Source organism: Coregonus lavaretus (assembly GCF_964263955.1).
Source record: "Coregonus lavaretus genome assembly, contig: HAP1_SCAFFOLD_235, whole genome shotgun sequence".
Classification (NCBI taxonomy): Eukaryota; Metazoa; Chordata; class Actinopteri; order Salmoniformes; family Salmonidae; genus Coregonus; species Coregonus lavaretus.
In genome coordinates this window covers 270,693-289,508 of record NW_028161059.1, presented here as the reverse complement: position 1 = coordinate 289,508, position 18,816 = coordinate 270,693, and the positions used below count along the sequence as shown (strand labels likewise).

The window sequence follows — 18,816 nt, the reverse complement described above, 5'->3', positions numbered from 1 at the left end:
AACCCTTTACAATGAAGATCTGTGTGAAGTTATTTGGATTTTTACGAATTATCTTTGAAAGACAGGGTCCTGAAAAAGGGACGTTTCTTTTTTTTTGCTGAGTTTAGTATAAATATTAAAGATAAAAAACTATACAAGTCACTAAATGGCCACGTTGGGTTGGAACTCGTAAGATGTCGCCCTTTTCCGTCATCACCATCTTTCAGCATAGTGATTAGGGTTCAGCACTGATCTCTGCTGCGTCGATCACACACTGCACCACAGCATAGTGATTAGGGTTCAGCACTGATCTCTGCTGCGTCGATCACACACTGCACCACAGCATAGTGATTAGGGTTCAGCACTGATCTCTGCTGCGTCGATCACACACTGCACCACAGCATAGTGATTAGGGTTCAGCACTGATCTCTGCTGCGTCGATCACACACTGCACCACAGCATAGTGATTAGGGTTCAGCACTGTTCTCTGCTGCGTCGATCACACACTGCACCACAGCATAGTGATTAGGGTTCAGCACTGATCTCTGCTGCGTCGATCACACACTGGACCACAGCATAGTGATTAGGGTTCAGCACTGATCTCTGCTGCGTCGATCACACACTGCACCACAGCATAGTGATTAGGGTTCAGCACTGCTCTCTGCTGCGTCGATCACACACTGCACCACAGCATAGTGATTAGGGTTCAGCACTGATCTCTGCTGCGTCGATCACACACTGCACCACAGCATCCCCATAGGAAGAACCATTTGAAATTCAAATGACCACGGGGACCCCCGTAATTAAAGTGCAAACGGTCTCTCCGGTTGAGGTCGGAGGACAGGGAGAAATAAACATTGTCTCAATCCTGACAGAGCGATAGCTGCCTGTGATCAACTGCTCCTCATTAGTAGAAGATCACAGTAAAATGTAGAACTTTTAAAGGTATAGCAGGCTACTGCGACTCATAGGTGAATGAAGTCCACTCAAAACATCTAGTCACAACCTGATATTCTCTCTAATAAGAGCTAACTAAATTGAGTTAAGCATGGTGCCCATTTTGGCATCTGCCATCTACTGCTCTCCTTCTCCCACGGTGCCAAAGGCTGCATCTACCATCTACTGCTCTCCCTCTCCCACGGTGCCAAGGGCTGCATCTACCATGGCTGCTCTCCCTCTCCCACGGTGCCAAAGGCTGCATCTACCATCTACTGCTCTCCCTCTCCCACTGTGTTAAAGGCTGCATCTACCATGGCTGCTCTCCCTCTCCCACAGTGCCAAGGGCTGCATCTACCATGGCTGCTCTCCTTCTCCCACGGTGCCAAAGGCTGCATCTACCATGGCTGATCTCCCTCTCCCACGGTGCCAAAGGCTGCATCTACCATGGCTGCTCTCCTTCTCCCACGGTGCCAAAGGCTGCATCTACCATGGCTGCTCTCCCTCTCCCACGGTGCCAAAGACTGCATCTACCATGGCTGCTCTCCCTCTCCCACTGTGTTAAAGGCTGCATCTACCATGGCTGCTCTCCCTCTCCCACGGTGCCAAGGGCTGCGTCCCAAATGGGTCCTATTCCCTATTTAGTGCACTAGTTTTATACAGGGAATAGGGTGCCATTTGGGATACAGCCAAGCAGTCAGAGCTCAGGGTTCACAGGGCAGGAACTAGGATGTGTTTAGACAACTCTCTCCTGCTTCCTCATCTCATCCTTTAATGAGCTGCTTGGAACACAACTCTCTCCTGCTTCCTCATCTCATCCTTTAATGAGCTGCTTGGAACACAACTCTCTCCTGCTTCCTCATCTCATCCTTTAATGAGCTGCTTGGAACACAACTCTCTCCTGCTTCCTCATCTCATCCTTTAATGAGCTGCTTGGAACACAACTCTCTCCTGCTTCCTCATCTCATCCTTTAATGAGCTGCTTGGAACACAACTCTCTCCTGCTTCCTCATCTCATCCTTTAATGAGCTGCTTGGAACACAACTCTCTCCTGCTTCCTCATCTCATCCTTTAATGAGCTGCTTGGAACACAACTCTCTCCTGCTTCCTCATCTCATCCTTTAATGAGCTGCTTGGAACACAACTCTCTCCTGCTTCCTCATCTCATCCTTTAATGAGCTGCTTGGAACACAACTCTCTCCTGCTTCCTCATCTCATCCTTTAATGAGCTGCTTGGAACACAACTCTCTCCTGCTTCCTCATCTCATCCTTTAATGAGCTGCTTGGAACACAACTCTCTCCTGCTTCCTCATCTCATCCTTTAATGAGCTGCTTGGAACACAACTCTCTCCTGCTTCCTCATCTCATCCTTTAATGAGCTGCTTGGAACACAACTCTCTCCTGCTTCCTCATCTCATCCTTTAATGAGCTGCTTGGAACACAACTCTCTCCTGCTTCCTCATCTCATCCTTTAATGAGCTGCTTGGAACACAACTCTCTCCTGCTTCCTCATCTCATCCTTTAATGAGCTGCTTGGAACCACATCAAAGAACAAAGAGAGTCAGAGAGAAGTTGGCCCAAGCCAATTACTCCAAATGATTCTGATATGGTTTTGCCCTCTGAAATAGGCTGCTGCCCTGCCCTCTGAAATAGGCTGCTGCCCTGCCCTCTGAAATAGGCTGCTGCCCTGCCCTCTGAAATAGGCTGCTGCCCTGCCCTCTGAAATAGGCTGCTGCCCTGCCCTCTGAAATAGGCTGCTGCCCTGCCCTCTGAAATAGGCTGCTGCCCTGCCCTCTGAAATAGGCTGCTGCCCTCTGAAATAGGCTGCTGCCCTCTGAAATAGGCTGCTGTCCTGCCCTCTGAAATAGGCTGCTGCCCTGCCCTCTGAAATAGGCTGCTGCCCTGCCCTCTGAAATAGACTGCTGTCTGCCCTCTGAAATAGGCTGCTGCCCTGCCCTCTGAAATAGGCCGCTGTCCTGCCCTCTGAAATAGGCTGCTGCCCTGCCCTCTGAAATAGGCCGCTGCCCTGACCTCTCACTGGCCTGTGAGGGGGGCTCTCTGACAGCAGTGACCTCAGTGCTTTGTAGACGGGTCAGGTTTAATCTGGTTGATTGATAAGACAGATGTGCGGATGGGAACAGTCCAGGAATTAAAAAATGTGTAGCGGGAAGAGGGTGAGAATTTTTTAAAAACAGAAAATGGTTAACAGAAAGGGTGAGAGAGAGAGAGAGAGAGAGAGAGAGACAGAGATAGGGAGAGAGACAGAGAGAGAGAGAGAGAGAGAGAGAGAGAGACAGAGATAGGGAGAGAGAGAGAGAGAGAGAGAGAGAGAGAGAGAGAGAGAGAGCGAGTGAGCGGGAGAGTTACAGAGAGAGAGCGAGCGAGCAACAGTGATCTCGAAAAAGAGAGAAAGATCTGCTTACCATTTCCAATGCGTTAACAACTTCCAGCCTTCTAAATGCTTGACCTTCAGGAAATAACTTCTAGTTTACATTCTGTGTTCAAAGCCTTGTTCTCTGTAGACTACTTTACATCAATATTTACACATGGAAGTGGAGTCGTTGTCGCAATTATGTCTGAAGCTCCCTGGATAATTAGAGTAATAATTCAAGCAACCCCTTTATGATGAGCAATCATGAGTACAAGGCAATGGTCAAACAGAGAGGGCCTACAGAGAAACACAGAGACATGGTGTAGGAGTGGGCTTTTCAGAGAGCTCTACACTACACAAACAAGCCTGGTTCAACTCTTTGGGCATCTCTCTCCCTGGCCTGGCTGGCATTAGAAGCAGTGTTCTGGAACACCAGGGAGGCAGAGGGGCAAGGAGAGATAAGGAGGTAGGGGGGTAGAGGGCCTAGGAGAAGGAGGGGGGTAGAGGACCTCAGAGATAGGGGGGTAGAGGGCCTAGGAGAGGGAGGGGGGTAGAGGGCCTAGGAGAGGGAGGGGGGTAGAGGACCTAGGAGAGGGAGGGGGGTAGAGGACCTAGGAGAGGTAGGGGGGTAGAGGACCTAGGAGAGGTAGGGGGGTAGAGGACCTAGGAGAGGTAGGGAGGTAGAGGGCCTAGGAGAGGTAGGGGGGTAGGGGGGTAGAGGGCCTAGGAGAGGTAGGGGGGTAGAGGGCCTAGGAGAGGTAGGGAGGTAGAGGGCCTAGGAGAGGGGGGGGTAGAGGACCTAGGAGAGGTAGGGGGGGTAGAGGACCTAGGAGAGGTAGGGGGGGTAGAGGACCTAGGAGAGGTGGGGGGGTAGAGGACCTAGGAGAGGTAGGGGGGTAGAGGACCTAGGAGAGGTAGGGGGGTAGAGGACCTAGGAGAGGTAGGGAGGTAGAGGGCCTAGGAGAGGGGGGGGGGTAGAGGACCTAGGAGAGGTAGGGGGGGTAGAGGACCTAGGAGAGGTAGGGGGGGTAGAGGACCTAGGAGAGGTAGGGTGTTAGAGGACCTAGGAGAGGTAGGGAGGTAGAGGGCCTAGGAGAGGTAGGGGGTAGAGGACCTAGGAGAGGTAGGGAGGTAGAGGACCTAGGAGAGCTAGGGGGTAGAGGACCTAGGAGGGGGGGGGGGGGGGGTAGAGGACCTAGGAGAGGTAGGGGGGGTAGAGGACCTAGGAGAGGTGGGGAGGTAGAGGACCTAGGAGAGGTGGGGAGGTAGAGGACCTAGGAGAGGTGGGGAGGTAGAGGACCTAGGAGAGGTGGGGAGGTAGAGGACCTAGGAGAGGTAGGGGGTAGAGGACCTAGGAGAGGTAGGGGGTAGAGGACCTAGGAGAGGTAGGGGGTAGAGGACCTAGGAGAGGGGGGGGGGGGTAGAGGACCTAGGAGAGGTAGGGGGGGTAGAGGACCTAGGAGAGGTGGGGAGGTAGAGGACCTAGGAGAGGTGGGGAGGTAGAGGACCTAGGAGAGGTGGGGAGGTAGAGGACCTAGGAGAGGTAGGGGGTAGAGGACCTGGGAGAGGTAGGGGGGTAGAGGACCTAGGAGAGGTAGGGGGGGTAGAGGATCTAGGAGAGGTAGGGAGGTAGAGGTCCTAGGAGAGGTAGGGGGGTAGAGGCCCTAGGAGAGGTAGGGGGGTAGAGGACCTAGGAGAGGTAGGGGGGTAGAAGACCTAGGAGAGGTAGAGGACCTAGGAGAGGTAGGGAGGTAGAGGACCTAGGAGAGGTAGGGGGGTAGAGGACCTAGGAGAGGTAGGGGGGTAGAGGACCTAGGAGAGGTAGGGGGGTAGAGGACCTAGGAGAGGTAGGGGGGGTAGAGGACCTGGTAGGGGGGTAGGGGGGTAGAGGACCTAGGAGAGGGAGGGGTGTAGAGGACCTAGGAGAGGTAGGGGGGTAGAGGACCTAGGAGAGGTAGGGGGTAGAGGACCTAGGAGAGGGGGGGGGGGTAGAGGACATAGGAGAGGTAGGGGGGGTAGAGGACCTAGGAGAGGTGGGGAGGTAGAGGACCTAGGAGAGGTGGGGAGGTAGAGGACCTAGGAGAGGTAGAGGACCTGGGAGAGGTAGGGGGGTAGAGGACCTAGGAGAGGTAGGGGGGGTAGAGGACCTACAGTGGGGAAAAAAAGTATTTAGTCAGCCACCAATTGTGCAAGTTCTCCCACTTAAAAAGATGAGAGAGGCCTGTAATTTTCATCATAGGTACACGTCAACTATGACAGACAAAATGAGGAAAAAAAATCCAGAAAATCACATTGTAGGACTTTTAATGAATTTATTTGCAAATTCTGGTGGAAAATAAGTATTTGGTCAATGACAAACGTTTCTCAATACTTTGTTATATACCCTTTGTTGGCAATGACACAGGTCAAACGTTTTCTGTAAGTCTTCACAAGGTTTTCACACACTGTTGCTGGTATTTTGGCCCATTCCTCCATGCAGATCTCCTCTAGAGCAGTGATGTTTTGGGGCTGTCGCTGGGCAACACAGACTTTCAACTCCCTCCAAAGATTTTCTATGGGGTTGAGATCTGGAGACTGGCTAGGCCACTCCAGGACCTTGAAATGCTTCTTACGAAGCCACTCCTTCGTTGCCCGGGCGGTGTGTTTGGGATCATTGTCATGCTGAAAGACCCAGCCACGTTTCATCTTCAATGCCCTTGCTGATGGAAGGAGGTTTTCACTCAAAATCTCACGATACATGGCCCCATTCATTCTTTCCTTTACACGGATCAGTCGTCCTGGTCCCTTTGCAGAAAAACAGCCCCAAAGCATGATGTTTCCACCCCCATGCTTCACAGTAGGTATGGTGTTCTTTGGATGCAACTCAGCATTCTTTGTCCTCCAAACACGACAAGTTGAGTTTTTACCAAAAAGTTATATTTTGGTTTCATCTGACCATATGACATTCTCCCAATCCTCTTCTGGATCATCCAAATGCACTCTAGCAAACTTCAGACGGGCCTGGACATGTACTGGCTTAAGCAGGGGGACACGTCTGGCACGGCAGGATTTGAGTCCCTGGCGGCGTAGTGTGTTACTGATGGTAGGCTTTGTTACTTTGGTCCCAGCTCTCTGCAGGTCATTCACTAGGTCCCCCCGTGTGGTTCTGGGATTTTTGCTCACTGTTCTTGTGATCATTTTGACCCCACAGGGTGAGATCTTGCGTGGAGCCCCAGATCGAGGGAGATTATCAGTGGTCTTGTATGTCTTCCATTTCCTAATAATTGCTCCCACAGTTGATTTCTTCAAACCAAGCTGCTTACCTATTGCAGATTCAGTCTTTCCAGCCTGGTGCAGGTCTACAATTTTGTTTCTGGTGTCCTTTGACAGCTCTTTGGTCTTGGCCATAGTGGAGTTTGGAGTGTGACTGTTTGAGGTTGTGGACAGGTGTCTTTTATACTGATAACAAGTTCAAACAGGTGCCATTAATACAGGTAACGAGTGGAGGACAGAGGAGCCTCTTAAAGAAGAAGTTACAGGTCTGTGAGAGCCAGAAATCTTGCTTGTTTGTAGGTGACCAAATACTTATTTTCCACCATAATTTGCAAATAAATTCATAAAAAATCCTACAATGTGATTTTCTGGATTTTTTTCCCTCAATTTGTCTGTCATAGTTGACGTGTACCTATGATGAAAATTACAGGCCTCTCTCATCTTTTTAAGTGGGAGAACATGCACAATTGGTGGCTGACTAAATACTTTTTTTCCCCACTGTAGGAGAGGTAGGGGGGTAGAGGACCTAGGAGAGGTAGGGGGGTAGAGGACCTAGGAGAGGTAGAGGACCTAGGAGAGGTAGGGGAGTAGAGGACCTAGGAGAGGTAGGGTGGTAGAGGACCTAGGAGAGGTAGGGGGGTAGAGGACCTGGTAGGGGGGTAGGGGGGTAGAGGACGTAGGGGGGTAGAGGACCTAGGAGAGGGAGGGGTATAGAGGACCTAGGAGAGGTAGGGGTGTAGAGGACCTAGGAGAGGTAGGGGGGTAGAGGACCTAGGAGAGGTAGGGGGGTAGAGGACCTAGGAGAGGTAGGGGGGTAGAGGACCTAGGAGAGGTAGGGGGTAGAGGACCTAGGAGAGGTAGGGGGTAGAGGACCTAGGAGAGGTAGGGGGGTAGAGGACCTAGGAGAGGTAGGGGGGTAGGGGACCTAGGAGAGGGAGGGGTGTAGAGGACCTAGGAGAGGGAGGGGTGTAGAGGACCTAGGAGAGGGAGGGGTGTAGAGGACCTAGGAGAGGTAGGGGTGTAGAGGACCTAGGAGAGGTAGGGGTGTAGAGGACCTAGGAGAGGTAGGGGGGTAGAGGACCTAGGAGAGGTAGGGGGGTAGAGGACCTAGGAGAGGTAGGGGGGTAGAGGGGTAGAGGACCTAGGAGAGGTAGGGGGGTAGAGGGGTAGAGGACCTAGGAGAGGTGGGGGGTAGAGGACCTAGGAGAGGTAGGGGGGTAGGGGACCTAGGAGAGGTAGGGGGGTAGGGGACCTAGGAGAGGTAGGGGGGTAGAGGGCCTAGGAGAGGTAGGGGGGGGTAGAGGACCTAGGAGAGGTAGGGGGGGTAGAGGACCTAGGAGAGGTAGGGGGGGTAGAGGACCTAGGAGAGGTAGGGGGGTAGAGGACCTAGGAGAGGTAGGGGGGGGTAGAGGACCTAGGAGAGGTAGGGGGGTAGAGGGCCTAGGAGAGGTAGGGGGGGTAGAGGGGTAGAGGACCTAGGAGAGGTGGGGGGTAGAGGACCTAGGAGAGGTAGGGGGGTAGAGGGCCTAGGAGAGGTAGGGGGGGGTAGAGGACCTAGGAGAGGTAGGGGGGTAGAGGGCCTAGGAGAGGTAGGGGGGGTAGAGGGGTAGAGGACCTAGGAGAGGTGGGGGGTAGAGGACCTAGGAGAGGTAGGGGGGTAGGGGACCTAGGAGAGGTAGGGGGGTAGAGGGCCTAGGAGAGGTAGGGGGGTAGAGGGCCTAGGAGAGGTAGGGGGGGTAGAGGGGTAGAGGACCTAGGAGAGGTGGGGGGTAGAGGACCTAGGAGAGGTAGGGGGGTAGGGGACCTAGGAGAGGTAGGGGGGTAGAGGACCTAGGAGAGGTAGGGGGGGGTAGAGGGCCTAGGAGAGGTAGGGGGGTAGAGGACCTAGGAGAGGTAGGGGATAGAGGACCTAGGAGAGGTAGGGGGGTAGAGGACCTAGGAGAGGTAGGGGGGTAGAGGACCTAGGAGAGGTAGGGGGGTAGAGGACCTAGGAGAGGTAGGGGGGTAGAGGACCTAGGAGAGGTAGGGGGTAGAGGGCCTAGGAGAGGTAGGGGGGGGTAGAGGACCTAGGAGAGGTAGGGGGGTAGAGGACCTAGGAGAGGTAGGGGGGGGTAGAGGGCCTAGGAGAGGTAGGGGGGTAGAGGACCTAGGAGAGGTAGGGGGGGTAGAGGACCTAGGAGAGGTAGGGGGGGTAGAGGACCTAGGAGAGGTAGGGGGGTAGAGGACCTAGGAGAGGTAGGGGGGTAGAGGACCTAGGAGAGGTAGGGGGGGTAGAGGACCTAGGAGAGGTAGGGGGGTAGAGGACCTAGGAGAGGTAGGGGGGTAGAGGACCTAGGAGAGGTAGGGGGGTAGAGGACCTAGGAGAGGTAGGGGGGTAGAGGACCTAGGAGAGGTAGGGGGGTAGAGGACCTAGGAGAGGTAGGGGGGTAGGGGGGTAGAGGGCCTAGGAGAGGTAGAGGGGTAGAGGACCTAGGAGAGGTAGGGGGGTAGAGGGCCTAGGAGAGGTAGGGGGGTAGAGGGCCTAGGAGAGGTAGGGGGGGTAGAGGGCCTAGGAGAGGTAGGGGGGGTAGAGGACCTAGGAGAGGGAGTGTTGTTTACCTTGACCAACTGAGTTGGTGTCACTGAGAAATGAGTGATACCAGTGAATGAGGTGTTGGTTCATGTCCAGTTCTTTCATGTTGGCCAGTAGAAGTGTGGTCGTATGGTGATAAAGGCAGAGGAAACATCTCTAAAGAGCTCTGTAGTAGAGTTTAGGTTGGTCAAGGTGTTTCAGGATCAGGTGTGTGAAGGTGGGGACTGCATCATCTATACTACGCCCGTTTCTATAGGCAAACTGGTGGGGACTGCATCATCTATACTACGCCCGTTTCTATAGGCAAACTGGTAGGGACCAGTTTCCTATCCACAGAGAGTTTTAGCTTCCCAACCACTATTCAAACTGGTAGGGACCAGTTTCCTATCCACAGAGAGTTTTAGGTTCTCTCCAGATTTGACGAGCACTGAGGTCAGAGCCACTGGTCGGTAGTCATTTTGCTCCTTGGGGGATGGCTTTTATCTGGCCCCAAGGCCTTCCTGGGGTTCAGCGGTCTAAAAACCTTTGTCACCTGCTCTGTGGTAATGATGATTTCCTCTGCATCAGAGGTAGGGACAATCTGTAGGACTGCAAAGCAGTCATTTGTGTGATTATGGGTGTCAAATATTTTGCAGAACAGGTTCAGTTCCTTCTCAAATGTGGGCTCGTCCTCCACGTGGAGGGGTTTTGTGGGGTGCTGACATGCCGGCCATGCTCTTCATGGTTTGCCAGGCTAGTCTAGGGTTGGTTTGCCAGGCTAGTCTAGGGTTGGTTTGCCAGGCTAGTCTAGGGTTGGTTTGCCAGGCTAGTCTAGGGTTGGTTTGCCAGGCTAGTCTAGGGTTGGTTTGCCAGGCTAGTCTAGGGTTGGTTTGCCAGGCTAGTCTAGGGTTGGTTTGCCAGGCTAGTCTAGGGTTGGTTTGCCAGGCTAGTCTAGGGTTGGTTTGCCAGGCTAGTCTAGGGTTGGCTGCTGTCAAGGCTCTCTCTAGTTCTTCTTCTTCCTTCTGAATCCTCTTAACATCCCCGTCCTTGTTGTTGAAGGACACTATTTTCTTTGAGAGCCTTTGTGATGTCCTTTAACATGAAGCTTCCTGTTGGGGTAGACCTTAACTACTGTTGGGGTAGACCTTAACTGTTTTAGTGGGTATTACTGTCTCTACACAGGAGTGAACAGAGTCTGTATTGACAGGTTGTGTTATCTGTCCTGTCAGGCTGGGACCTCCCAGTCAGCCTGTTCTGTACGGTCACCTGACCACTCTGTCTTTCTCACCAGTCTGGTTCTCTTTAGCTTTTTTCTAAATATAAACGCAGTATGTAAAGTGTTGGTCCCATGTTTCATGAGCTGAAATAAAAGACCCCAGACATTTTCCATATGCACAAAAAGCTTATTTCTCTCAAATGTTGTGCACAAATTTGTTGACGTCGCTGTTAGTGAGCATTTCTCCTTCGCCAAGATAATCCATCCACCTGACAGGTGTGGCATATTAAGAAGCGGATTAAACAGCATGATCATTACACAGGTGCACCTTGTGCTGGGGACAATAAAAGGCCACTAAAATGTGCAGTTTTGTCACATAACACAATGCCACAGATGTCTCAAGTTTTGAGGGAGCGTGCAATTGGCATACTGACTGCAGGAATGTCCACCAGAGCTGTTGCCAGAGAATTGAATGTTCATTTCTCTACCATAAGCCGCCTCCAAAGTTGTTTTAGGGAATTTGGCAGTACCTCCAACCAGCATCACATCTGCAGACAGCGTGTATGGCCGAACGGTTTGCTGATGTCAACGTTGTGAACAGAGTGCCCCATGGTGGCGGTGGGGTTATGGTATGGGAAGGCATAAGCTACGGACAACAAACACAATTTAATTTTATTGATGACTTTGAATGCACAGAGATAATGTGACGAGATCCTGAGGCTAATGCACGGCCCCATGTCGCAAGAATCTGTACACAATTCCTGGAAGCTGAACATTTCCCAGTTCTTCCATGGCCTGCATACTCACCAGACATGTCACCCATTGAGCATGTTTGGGATGCTCTGGATCGACAGCACGTTCCAGTTCCCGTAAATATGTAGGAACTTCATACAGCCATTGAAGAGGAGTGTGATAACATTCCACAGGCCACAATCAACAGACTGATCAACTCTATGTGAAGGAGATGTGTCACGCTGCATGAGGCAAATGGTGGTCACACCAGATACTGACTGGTTTTCTGATTCACGTCCTACCACGCCCCTTTTTTTAAAGGTACTATATATATATACAAAAGTATGTGGACACCCCTTCAAATTAGTGGATTCGGCTATTTCAGCCACACCCGTTGCTGAGAGGTGCATAAAATTCGAGCACACAGCCATGCAATCTCCATAGACAAACATTGGCAGTATAATAGCCTTACTGAAGAGCTCAGTGTCTGTGAACGTGGCACCGTCATATGATGCCACCTTTCCAACAAGTCAGTTCGTAAAATTTCTGCCCTGCTAGAGCTGCCCCGGTCAACTGTAATTGCTGTTATTGTGAAGTGGAAACGTCTAGGAGCAACAACGGCTCAGCCGCGAAGTGGTAGGCCACAAAAGCTCACAGAATGGGACTGCCAAATGCTGAAGCGCGTAAAAATTCTGTCCTCGGTTGCAACACTCACTATCGAGTTCCAAACTGCCTCTGGAAGCAACGTCAGCACAATAACTGTTCGTCAGGAGCTTCATGAAATGGGTTTCCATGGCCGAGCAGCCGCACACAAGCCTAAGATCACCATGCACAATGCCAAGCATCAGCTGGAGTGGTGTAAAGCTCGCCGCCATTGGATTCTGGAGCAGTGGAAACGCGTTCTCTGGAGTGATGAATCATGCTTTACCATCTGGCAGTCCGACGGACGCTAGGAGAACGCTACCTGCCCGAATGCATAGTGCCAACTGTAAAGTTTGGTGCAGGAGGAAGAATGGTCTGGGGCTGTTTTTCGTGGTTTTTCAGGCTCGATAGTTCCAGAGAAGGGAAACCTTAACGCTACAGCATACAATGACATCGAACACCTTTGGGATGAATTGGAACGCCAACTGCGAGCCAGGCCTAATCGCCTAACATCAGTGGCCGACCTCACAAATGCTTGTGGCTGAATGGAAGCAAGTCCCTGCAGTAATGTTCCAACATCTAGTGGAAAGCCTTCCCAGAAGAGTGGAGGCTGTTATAGCAGCAAAGGGGGGACCAACTCCATATTAATGGCTATTTTGGAATGAGATGTTCGACAAGCAGGTGTCCACATACTTTTGGTAATGTAGTGTATCTGTGATCAGTGTATAGTGTATCTATTCCCAGTCATGTGAAATCCATAGATTATGGCCTAATTTATTTATTTCAATTGACTGATTTCCTTATATGAACTGTATCTCAGTAAAATATTTGAAATACCTCGGAGGTCCTTCTTTAGCCTGGTCAGGTCCTTCTGAAAGTCCTCAAACTTCATCTGGGAAGCCTGGAACAGGTCCTGGGGCTCAGGGAGAGGGTAGAGGCATGTCTCCCTGCCTGCGTCCTGAAAACACAACACATCACCTTAGAGACCAGTCTGACCCTGACATGACCCTGACATGACCCTAAAGCACAGGCCTGAGAGCACCAAGGGCCACCGAGATTAGTCAGTTAGACAGGACAAGAAAGAGTTAGCTCCTGTAGAGTGGGTTAGGGTTAGGGTCGTAACAGGGTTAGGGTTAGGGTCGTAACAGGGTTAGGGTCGTAACAGGGTTAGGGTTAGGGTCGTAACAGGGTTAGGGTCGTAACAGGGTTAGGGTTAGGGTCGTAACAGGGTTAGGGTCGTAACAGAGTTAGCTCCTGTAGAGTGGGTTAGGGTCGTAACAGGGTTAGGGTCGTATAGCTCCTGTAGAGTGGGTTAGGGTCGTAACAGGGTTAGGGTCATAACAGGGTTAGGGTCATAACAGGGTTAGGGTGGTAACAGGGTTAGGGTCGTAACAGGGTTAGGGTCGTAACAGGGTTAGGGTCGTAACAGGGTTAGCTCCTGTAGAGTGGGTTAGGGTCGTAACAGGGTTAGGGTTAGGGTCGTAACAGGGTTAGGGTCGTAAAAGGGTTAGCTCCTGTAGAGTGGGTTAGGGTCGTAACAGGGTTAGCTCCTGTAGAGTGGGTTAGGGTCGTAACAGGGTTAGGGTTAGGGTCGTAACAGGGTTAGGGTCGTAACAGGGTTAGGGTTAGGGTCGTAACAGGGTTAGCTCCTGTAGAGTGGGTTAGGGTCGTGTTAGGGTTAGGGTCGTAACAGGGTTAGCGCCTGTAGAGTGGGTTAGGGTCGTAACAGGGTTAGCTCCTGTAGAGTGGGTTAGGGTCGTAACAGGGTTAGGGTTAGGGTCGTAACAGGGTTAGGGTTAGGGTCGTAACAGGGTTAGCAGACCACCAGGCTGCTGAATAACTACCACCCTGCTGCTCCACATTTGGACATTCTTCTCCCCCTCCAATAGACATCTACCCTGCTCCCACCCCAAAATACATTTATATTATATTTATCATTGTCACAGTTGTAAACATGTATATACAATATAGATATATCTATATCTAGATATATACACACTACCGGCCAAAAGTTTTAGAACACCTACTCATTCAAGGGTTATTCTTTATTTTTTACTATTTTCTACATTGTAGAATAATAGTGAAGACATCAAAACTATGAAATAACACATATGGAATCATGTAGTAACCAAAAACGTGTTAAACAAATCAAAATATATTTTATATTTGAGATTCTTCAAAGTAGCCACCCTTTGCCTTGATGACAGCTTTGCACACTCTTGGCATTCTCTCAACCAGCTTCATGAGGTAGTCACCTGAAATGCATTTCAATTAACAGGTGTGCCTTCTTAAAAGTTAATTTGTGGAACTTCTTTCCTCAATGCGTTTGAGCCAATCAGTTGTGTTGTGACAAGGTGGTTGGAGATTTTTGGTTCCAACCGCCGTGTCTTTGTGAGACGCGGTGTGGGTGAACGGATGATCTCCGCATGTGTATTTCCCACCATAAAGCATGGAGGAGGAGGTGTTATGGTGTGGGGGTGCTTTGCTGGTGACACTCTGTGACACTTAACCAGCATGGCTACCACAGCATTCTGCAGCGATACGACATCCCATCTGGTTTGGGCTTAGTGGGACTATCATTTTGTTTTTCAACAGGACAATGACCCAACACACCTCCAGGCTGTGTAAGGGCTATTTTACCAAGAAGGAGAGTGATGGAGTGCTGCATCAGATGACCTGGCCTCCACAATCCCCCGACCTCAACCAAAATGTGTTATTTAATAGTTTTGACGTCTTCACTATTATGCTACAGTGTAGAAAATAGTACAAATAAAGAAAAACCCTTGAATGATTAGGTGTGTCCAAACTTTTGACTGGTACTGTATTTTTGTATTTATTGTTTCATTCACACCTGCACTGTTGGAGCTCAGAGCTGAAGTATTTCGCTGTACACTGCAACTACATCTGGGACAATGTGCATGTGACTAAATCAGAACCTAATAGCTAAACACCTTATTTACAAATGGGCTTCATATAGCTCAACATCTTTCCTGGGCATTAGTTACCACTGAGGGAAAATTAATACACTTTAAAAGTCAAGCCCTGGTCTGCCCCCCGTGCCAAGACAGAAGAAAGTAGCCTGCCTAGTCTGAATATTGGAACAGGACTCAGATAAACAGGATCCAACCCACCTGGTCAAAGTGTCTCAGATAGTAAGCTACTATGTAGGACAGCAGACTCCGTGTGTTATCCTGCAAAAAGGAGGGAGACAGAAGAAATTAGCTTCGGTTCAGCCACGGAATTCATGTTAGGCTCACCACACTTTCTCACAAAAGAGTTCTGCAAAGCTTTTACAAAATGTATATATATATTTTAACCCACATTTATATCATCATAAGATATGGTAGGAACAGTAAACTACAGTCTCACAGCACAGTATGAACCATGTCTGACAGTGTAACTAGGAGGTATAACTAATGGACCAGTAAACTACAGTCTTACAGCACAATATGAACCATGTCTAACCAGGTATAACTAATGGCATCCTATTGCCTATTTAGTGCACTACAGTTGACCAGATGGACTCTACATAGGGAATAGGGTGCAGTCCTAGTGCCCTAGCAGTGCCTCTTCCAGCCACTCACGCTGCTCTTGACATCCTTCAGCTTGGGCAGGATATCCAGGTTAAAGCCGTCAGCCTGTCCTCTGGTTCGGTTGCCACCATTCATGAAGTTACCGAAGGCCAGGACCAGACCCAGCACCTGCATCACACACTGGCCACTCTGCAGGGTCTGGAGAGGAAGAGATGGGCAGGCGGACATGCATATAGACAGGGAAACAAAGGGACAGGCAGGAGAGATTGAGACCGGGACGGGGGGGGGGGGACGACGCAGGCAGGAGAGATTGAGACAGAGACGGGGGTGGGGCAGACAGGAGAGATTGAGACAGAGACATAGAGAGAGGGGGGGGAGACCGAGAGAGTCAGTGTATATGAGGCTGAGGGGATGAATATGAGCAAGCATTCACATTCACCTGGCTTCATATTGAAAACTGTTTTCTGAACACACTTTATCCAGAACGGCTGTTAATATCAATCTATGCTGATGTTCCTGTTTCAACAATTTCCACAGTGGAAGGATTGAGACAATATTTACTCAGTAATATGATAGTGTCTGGTAAAACGGTCCAGAGGCCAAAACCTGCACACAAACACGTCACACACACCCACATACACACAAACACGTCACACACACCCACGTGCACACAAAGACTCACCGTGCACACTCTCTGCAGGATCTCCAGTTTGCGCAGGATAGAGGAGATCCATTCAGAGAAGGTGGACTGAAACAGGATACAGAACACCCGGCCTGAGAAGTTGGGGATCTGATGTAACTGGGACAGGAACCTGGAATAGAGGAGACGAGAGATCGAGGGATGGGTTTGAGGCTCCCATTTCGTGTAGTGAAATCTACGTTTTTAGTCACGTTCTACTTGTTGAACATGATTGGTTGATTGGTTGATTGCCATTCTCTAGAACACCTACTGCTCAGGCTTGTCCAGTGGTTTGGCGTTGTCCTTGTCCTTAGATGACTTGATGTGCTTATCGATCTTCTCCATCTCATCCTGTTGTGCTCTCTGAAAAGACAACATCAGGACAGAATCATTAGAACACATGAAAGACCACATACATCACAATTTACATTCAACTGATTAGACACCACTCAATTTAAAGATTCAAATATGTGCTCATCACATATTCTAATTTCCAAGAATTCAGAGCACTGATTTCAAAGACCACATATGACAAATGTGTTCAGCATTCATAGCAGTAGTACTTCAGTAGTAGTACTTCAGTATTAGTACAATAGTAGTAGTTCAGTAGTAGTAGTACTTCAGTAGTAGTAGTACTTCAGCAGTACAGTAGTAGTAGTGTAGTAGTAGTAGTGTAGTAGTAGTAGTACTTCAGTAGTAGTAGTAGTAGTACTTCAGTCGTAGTAGTAATAGTAGTACTTCAGTAGTGTAGTAGTAGTACTGCAGTAGTACTTCAGTGGTAGTAGTACTTCAGTAGTAGTACTTCAGTAGTAGTACTTCAGTAGTAGTACAGTAGTAGTGTAGTAGTACTGCAGTAGTAGTACAGTAGTAGTGTAGTAGTACTGCAGTAGTACTACAGTAGTAGTAGTACTTCAGTAGTAGTGCAATAGTAGTAGTAGTAGTACTTCAGTCGTAGTAGTAATAGTAGTACTTCAGTAGTGTAGTAGTAGTACTGCAGTAGTACTTCAGTGGTAGTAGTACTTCAGTAGTAGTAGTACTTCAGTAGTAGTACTTCAGTAGTAGTACTTCAGTAGTAGTAGTACTTCAGTAGTAGTAGTACTTCAGTAGTAGTAACAATAGTAGTGTAGTAGTACTGCAGTAGTACTTCAGTAGTAGCAGTAGTGTAGTAGTAGTACTGCAGTAGTACTTCAGTAGTAGTAGTAGTACTTCAGTAGTAGTAGTAGTGCAATAGTAATAGTAGTAGTGTAGTAGTAGTACTACTCCAGTAGTAGTAGTGCAATAGTAGTAGTAGTAGTACTTCAGTAGTGGTAGTAGTAGTACTTCAGTGGTAATAGTACTTCAGCATTAGTAGTAGTAGTACTTTAGTATGTTATTCTGGCACAGGGAATCAGACCCTTGTTTACATGGCAAACTAGGAAAATCGTCTCCTAAACTGGTGGTGCCTTGAGGAAAACAAACCAAGAAAAGACAAAAGCCCCAGTCTAAAACATTTCCTCTAGAGCAGGCGCTCTTATCCACAGCCCCAGTCTAAAACATTTCCTCTAGAGCAGGCGCTCTTATCCACAGCCCCAGTCTAAAACATTTCCTCTAGAGCAGGCGCTCTTATCCACAGCCCCAGTCTAAAACATTTCCTCTAGAGCAGGCGCTCTTATCCACAGCCCCAGTCTAAAACATTTCCTCTAGAGCAGGCGCTCTTATCCACAGCCCCAGTCTAAAACATTTCCTCTAGAGCAGGCGCTCTTATCCACAGCCCCAGTCTAAAACATTTCCTCTAGAGCAGGCGCTCTTATCCACAGCCCCAGTCTAAAACATTTCCTCTAGAGCAGGCGCTCTTATCCACAGCCCCAGTCTAAAACATTTCCTCTACTTACGTTTTTAATTTGAGTCATTTAGCTGGCGCTCTTATCCACAGCCACTTACAAGAGCAATCAGGGTTAAGTGCCTTGCTCAAGGGCACATAGACAGATTTCTCACCAAGTCGGCTTGGGGATTTGATCCAGCGACCTTTCGGGTTACTGGCCCAACACTCCTAAACGCTAGGCAACCTGCCGCCCACTTACTGTACTGCTGTAACGTAACTGATGATGTGGTTGACGCCTAAATTATGGAACATTTGGTGTTGAGAAACAATGTCTAAGGGCCAATTTTCCCAGGGCTCCTAGGACTGCTGGGCCCCTCTGACTGACAGTCTCATGTTAACCAAATTAACCATACAAAATTGCACAGTGTGGGTTTTAAAATGATCAGTAATATTTGCGCTGGGAACTTATTCTAAGACCAACTCACTGTACATGCATACATTAGCATGTAGCCTATGCAAGCAGCAGGTTGGCATTTATTGTCATGAATCTTGCCCTGGAGGCAGCTCTGCAGAGTGGTCACTAGCTGGCACAGCCACAAAGTCATACAATCTGATTTGAAACCTAACCCTAACCACACTGCTAACTCTAATGCCTAAGACAAACCTTTATATTTTGTATGTTGCTTTTTTAAAACAAGTTCTTACAATATACTGTAGCCAATTTTGACTTTGCAGCTGCCCCATTGCTCAGTTCTGCCTCCAGAGCACGATTCATGACAATAAACGTCAACCTGCGTACAAGCATCAGCATACAGCCTCTATACAACATCGATCAACAATCAACTCCACATTGGTTATCATCGTGCCCAGATCACATTTATAGTGTAACGTTCACTGAATAATGACAACAAAAGGCTGGTGAGTGAGTCTCTCCAAAATGTTCCTGGATATCAAGACATAAACATGGCGGCAGTTCTAAACCGTACGCAGAGTTAACACCTTTGGTAAACAACGCTTAGCTTTCCACATTAAAAGACTCCATACACAGCCATATGGCCAGACAGACATCACCTCTAACCATTTCAAATGCTTACAATAAGATGGAAGGAAAATGGCTGTGATCA

At 49.3% G+C, this 18,816-nt stretch overlaps 1 protein-coding gene across 1 annotated transcript in view; it reads right to left on the bottom strand.

Annotated features, from left to right (window-relative positions):
* LOC311121138 (formin-2-like) overlaps positions 1-18,816 on the bottom strand; it is a gene marked incomplete at both ends in the record, with an annotated part of 282,930 nt that overhangs the window by 28,064 nt on the left and 236,050 nt on the right. Inside the window, 5 exons of the mRNA XM_084195663.1 lie at positions 12,517-12,637; positions 14,811-14,870; positions 15,264-15,410; positions 15,895-16,024; positions 16,163-16,254. Coding sequence (XP_084051789.1) covers positions 12,517-12,637; positions 14,811-14,870; positions 15,264-15,410; positions 15,895-16,024; positions 16,163-16,254 — 550 coding nt within the window. The remainder of the gene's footprint in view (positions 1-12,516; positions 12,638-14,810; positions 14,871-15,263; positions 15,411-15,894; positions 16,025-16,162; positions 16,255-18,816) is intronic.